At 57.2% G+C, this 6,000-nt stretch overlaps 1 protein-coding gene across 1 annotated transcript in view; it reads left to right on the top strand.

Moving 5' to 3' along the window:
• Nucleotides 1–363: 363 nt before the first annotated feature.
• The window catches only part of CABLES1 (Cdk5 and Abl enzyme substrate 1), a 105,545-nt gene continuing 99,908 nt past the window's right edge, over nucleotides 364–6,000 (top strand). Inside the window, exon 1 of the mRNA XM_079943319.1 lies at nucleotides 364–1,567. Within this exon, the coding sequence (XP_079799445.1) occupies nucleotides 693–1,567 (875 nt within the window). The 5' untranslated portion in view covers nucleotides 364–692. The remainder of the gene's footprint in view (nucleotides 1,568–6,000) is intronic.

Below are 6,000 nucleotides of genomic sequence, written 5' to 3'. Positions count from 1 at the left end.
CAGACCCACAACTCTCCCGGGACCACATTTTCACGCCGTGACTCATGGGGTTCTGCTCGCGCCCCCAATTCCCAGTCCAAGCGCTACGAGGAAACGTGCTACCTCCCTCACCTGGGCGCGCGCCCTGGGAGCCACCAACTCTCCCCGCAGTCGGCTCGGACTACCTGGACCGCCCGGCCGGTCCCTCGCCCCGCCACCCGCTTGGCTTTCCCTTCCTCCCCCTCTTCCTCCTCCTCCGGCCCCCCGCCTCCGGCCGCCGGCCTCCGCGGCTGCCGCCTGCGGCTTTGTTTTCCTCCCAGGTTTCATTCCCCACACGTGATACAGTGTTTTTGCAAAGAGCGCTTCGGAGCGCGAGCGCGGGGCGCGCGCACCTATAAATACGGACACCGGGGCCCGAGAGTCGGAGACCGCGGGGTCTGAGAGGGCCCGGGACCGAACCCCCAGGCTGCTGGCGGGCGGGCAGACGGCCAGCGAGCCAGCGAGCCGCGCGCGTGGGCCGGAGCGGCAGCGCCCCCCGCCCGAGCACCGAGGGGCAAGCATGGCCCGCCCGCTGGGGGGCCGGGCCGCCGCGCACGCCGCCCGCGCCCCGCGCCCTGCCCAGCCCGGGTCACCGGCGCTCGCGCCCGCCGCTTAGTACTCGGGCGCCGCTCGCTTCTCGGGGCATCGCGGAAATATCGCCGCAGACGGACACAATGGCGGCGACTGCCGCCACCACGGCCGCCACCGCCGGCAAGGCCGTCCGCAGCAGCAGCAGCAGCGCCGGCACCGTCGCCGCGGGCACCAGAAGATTGCAGCAGCCGCCACAGCAGCAGCCTCAGCCCGCGGCCGCCGCGCCGGCCCAGCCGCCGCCGCAGCCACCGCTGCCGCCGCCCGAGCCCCCCAGGAAGACGCGCATGGACCCGCGGCGCCGCCAGGCTGCCCTCTCCTTCCTCACCAACATCTCGCTGGACGGACGGCCGCCGCTGCAGGACGAGGAGTGGGCCGGCGGCGAGGAGAGCGGTGCGGCCAAGCCGGGCGCAGGCAGCGCCTGCGGCGCGAGGACGCGGCTCAGCCTGCTCGCCGCCGCCGAGCGGGGCGGTTGCGGCGCGCTCGCCGCGGCGGGCACGGCGGCGGCGTTGGCAGCTGGATCGGGCCCCTGCCATCCGCCGCCCTCGCCGCTGCCGCCCCTGGTCCCCGGCGGCCACGCGACCGTGCTCGGCCCTGGGGCGGCCCGAGGGTTCGCGAGCCCCCTGGGCGCGGGCCGGGCATCGGGGGAGCAATTGCAGCCGCCCCGGCCCGCGCCTCTCGCCGCCTGCGTTCAGCCGCAGCTGCCCGACGGGCCCGGGGGCGCCGGGCAGGAGGAGTTGGAGGAAGACGATGCCTTTACCAGCGTGCACGTGCCGGCGGCCGCCTTCTTGGGCTCCGGGACCCCCGGGAGTGGGAGCGGTAGTCGTGGCCGCCTCAACTCTTTCACTCAGGGAATCCTGCCGATCGCCTTCTCCAGGCAGACCTCGCAGAACTACTGTTCCCTGGAGCAGCCGGGCCAGGGGGTCAGCACCAGCGCCTTCGAGCAGCTGCAGAGGTCCCGGTGAGTATCCAGGACGCCACGCGCGCCTTACCTCGCGTCCCTCCCGGCCCGCTCTCTGCTGCGGGACTCGGTCGCTCCCAATTCCCGCGCCCTGCCGGATCTCTGGGCTTCTGGCGCGAATTCCAAACCACGAGGGCACGCGGAAGAGAGAAAGTCTCTAGGGAGCGTGTGTGTGTGTTCACACGTGTGTGCACGAGCCCGGCACTCACAGAGCAGCAGCACCATGCTCATGCAGTGGGTCCCGAGATAGGGCTTGCGGGAGCCCAGTGAAAAGCGGCACCAAAACCTCCCACTGCAAGGAGGAGGTCACGAGCTTCCAGAAACCCGGTCCGGACCCGGAGAAGCACTCTCCTTGCGCCAGGCAAGACTAGGCGGGGCGCAGAGTTGAGCCGTGGGTCCGGCCGGCGGCTAAGCGGCGCGTGTGAGCCGAACTTGTCGCAGACACGCCGTGAATCCCTCCTGAGAAGTTCTGCCTGCGCTCAAAGTATTCCAGTGTCCCAGGAGAACTTGGCATTTTCCTTTTGCTTTTCTAAGAGAAGGGAAGTCCTTATGTTCCCTTGAACCAGGCCTTGGTGGTGGGGGACAGGGAGAAAATAGGGCTTGAGGATCCTTTTTTCCATTCCAAGGTGAATTTGCTGAAATTAGTGGAAAGGTGGTTGTGTTCGCTTGCTTAAGTCATCTGCGGGTATCAAGCATCTTAGCAAAACCGTGAAATGTTGGACACTTGCTTATTCAGGAAATGGCTAGAGCTTGTCACTTATGTTCCAGGGACAGTCGGGGAGCTAGGTCTGCATCAGGCAGTGGGACTGGAGGTTGGGAGAGAACAGGAGTGGGGAGCCCCAAGGAAGTGCAGACCTGTTCCCTGGGAGGCTTGTTACTTAGGAAGGCCTCCTAGCCTCCCTATGGCACAGTTATTTTAACTTCCTGGGGCTTCAGTTTCCCCTTCTGGAATGGGACCTTGCCAACATGTCGCAGGCCTCAAGGTGAGAAGGGGGAACCTTTCCTGTTACAGCCTCTCTCCTGTAATGCTCATCTGAACACTTAGGCTTTTTCTGGCCTAAGTAAGAAGGTGGCCTGTTGGAAAACTTAACTTCCTCCCGCAGTGGACAGATGGGAGAGAACAAGGCAGGCTCCTGCAGAATTTTGTTCTGAGTCTGTTTCTTCCCAAGTGGTGAAATCCTGACCCTGCTTGGTATGTAGCATCCTAGCTGAGTGCACATGGGCTGCGGGCAGGGGTGTGGAGCGGTCGAATAGCTTTGTGACTGCACGGATGATTAGTGACGCTGGGCACAGGTGACAGCCTGGGCCTGGCACTTCTTGTCAGAGCACGCCTCTCCCCGTTATTGGGCCAGTGCACAGGAGGGGAGGGGAATCCCTTCCGTTCTGGATGAGTGGTTCGGACTCAGCAGTTTCTGGGCAGCTTGACATCACGCACTGGCTCTTAATGACTGTATAGTTTGAGCGTGAGCCCAGCTTGTCCAGCGGGTCAGGACAGGAGTTGTAATAAACATACATGTTATTCTAAGCCAGTGTGCAAGGTTGCCCTGCGTCTCGTAGTGGACAGATGTGTTCCCATGCTCAAAACATCTAGAAACCAAATAACTTTGTCTCCAAGAATCTCATTTCAGAGGACACGGAGGATCTTGTGTGTTGATATTTCTGATCCAAAAAACAGCCAGATTTAATCTCTGAACCTATAAATATGAACCCCTTGGGTGTTTTATTGATCCCCCCCAACACACACATTAAGATGATTAGTTGGTATAAGATGCTTCCTTAACCTGACAGCCACATTCATCTTACTACTTCGGAATTATCCATATCCAGCAACTTGACGGGCATTTAAAAAATTACATCTGCCAACAGAAATAGTGTCAAATTTAACGTGCAGAGAGGAAGTAAATGGGTAAAACAGAGATTTAAGAAAGGCCGTGAAGAGCTAGCATGGCCACTACTCATGGAGTGGCCAGGAACTTGGAATCTCCTAGGATACTTTGTTTCCTACACTGACCTGCTTGCAAGAATTTTGTCAGAAGTGTGGTGCTTTTGTGATCACTAGAGAGTACTTTCACCTGCCTAGACGAATTGTGATGTGGAGTACAGACTCATTTGAATAAGGCCCAGGCCAACTTAAAGAATGTCATTTGTTTTCCCGGTATGCCTCCCTTTAAGAAGTTCTCCTAGCCTGGTGGTTCCATATACCACTTCTCAGATGTTCTCCTGCGGTGTTGTTTTTAAATCATACTATGCTTTCCTTGGATTTGTTGCTTGCAATTTAAAGAATTCCAAACAACCTTCCTGCTCAAAAGTGAGTTCTTGGACCTTCAGAGCTCTTACAAATGCAAACCCTCAGGCCCTACTCTGGACTATTTGAGCGCAAATTTGCATTTTAACAAGATCCCCAGATGATTCACATACAAGTGAAAGTTTGGAAAGCACTGCCGTAGTTCATTGAAATCTGCCTTTTTTTTTTTTCATGAATTTGGGATTTCATATACCCGGTTTGGTATGGGTATATAAAAATCAGAATCTCCTGATCTGAAATCTTGAAACCCTTTCTTTTTTGCTACTTCCATCTGGACGCTTGTAAAACTAATCACAATTATTACTTGTACTTCCAGATCTTGAAATATGACAGGAAAATTTCTGTGCCCAGACCTTGGCGCAGATGTGTCCATGGATTGATGACTCCATCTCTGTGCTCTCGGCTGGATAGTTAACATTTATCCCAGTGAATCCTCACAGCCACTCTGTGTGTAGATTCTTTCTCAGACCCAGTGTTGGCCAGGACCTTTGAGATCCAAGCCTGGTGTCTTTCCTCCGCCACTGCGCGGTATCACTGTGCCTTGCGTGCAGTAGGCCCCAGGAGAATTTTGGAGCTGTTGGCTGTAGATGTTTGTCCGGGATACAGCAGGCCAGTCGTGCTGGTACGATTCTGCACTCCCTTTCCTCATCCTTACGTTTAGCCTTGCTACTTAACCAGTCTCCACGGAAGTGTATAGCGAACTTAGGACCACGGACCTCGTGCATGGGGCTCCAGGCCTGCCTGGAGTTTGTGCTGGGGTTTGCTCTATGGCTGGGTGTCAGAGCTGGGAAACCAAAAGGATGCCTTCTAGCTTGACATTCTGTTGTGTTCTCTGCCCGAGGAAGGTGTTAATAGGTGAAGGGGAGTGTACATGTATACGGTGTGTTTTAAGGCTTTCTTTCACTTTAAAAATTTCACCTCAGGTAGCAGCTGGCAGCGGGTTACTCCACTTCGTAGAGCTCCTGAATTGCAGAATGGAGCCCAGGTGAACAGACGTGCACCATCGGCCCTGATGAGAGGGGCCCACGGGGACCAGGGTATTAATTTAAAACGTGAGGGTTTTGCTTCTTAGAACACCCGTGTTAGCGTGTGCCTTGTGGAGACTCGGGTCTTCAGTGGAAAGAGAGCGTGTGGTGCAGAAGAGTCCCAAGCCTGGGGTTCGAATCGTGGTGCACAGCCTTGGGCAGTAAGTCAGCCCTTCCGGAGAGCCCCCCGCCTGTGTTCCAGACCCTTTCAAGTGCAGACTGAGCTTACATTTACTATCGGGGTTGGGCGGGGGGGCGACTGTGCAGGTGCTAAGTGCTGTATGTATTATGTATGTAAATGAGTTTAGAGTCACCTGGGGATCTTGAGAAAAGGCAGATTCTGATCCTGCGGGTCTGGGGGTCCCAAGTCTGCATAGTTAACTAGCTTCCTGGGAGGCAAATGGGCCGCACCTTGAAAAAGACTTTACTGGTATTATGATTGTTCCTACTCTAAGGACCAGGAAACCAGGGCTCAGAGAGATTAAGTAACCTGCTCGAGGTCACTTGCCCCTTGGGGCAGAGCTCAGGCTCACACCTCAGTGCTCTGGAGCTTCTAACCAGCCCTCCCTCTGCAGGGCCCCTCCTGGGGTGAGACCTGGACTGGTGCTGGGTCTGTGGTGTCCTCTTTACTGAAAAGAAAAACGTGAGCTCAACAGGGGATCGCCGCCAAGAGTAAGAGCGGGGGGGATGGACTTCTCTCCCCACTTTGTCACCTCCCTGCTTTGTGACTTCAGGCAAGTCACCACACTGTGTTCCAGCTGGAAGCCACCTGACCCTTCTGGATTTTAGAAGTCAGGAAAGGACTTTGACCTCCTCTGCGGTAAGCCAACCCAAGTTATTGTTGAGCCATCTTTCCAGCAACATGCATTGTGGAAGCCAAAACTGCAGTCCCGGGCCAGGCCACGCCCTGGTCAGGATGCTCACCCACAGCTCCTGCCAGGGCCTGAGGCGAGAGCCCGAGGCTCGCCCGCTGCCCCCTTCCTTGCAGTCACCGAGTTGTCATGTCGTGGGTGAACTCAGCAGGGGAAATGCATCGGAAGCCTGCCCGCTGCTGGCAAGTGCCCAGCGAGGGCAGTGAATTCAAGTGTGACCCTTTGCCCTCC

This window comes from Stenella coeruleoalba, assembly GCF_951394435.1.
Source record: "Stenella coeruleoalba genome assembly, chromosome: 14".
Lineage (NCBI taxonomy): Eukaryota > Metazoa > Chordata > Mammalia > Artiodactyla > Delphinidae > Stenella > Stenella coeruleoalba.
Note: the sequence above shows the minus strand (reverse complement) of the source record. Positions and strands in the feature narration are given on the sequence as shown.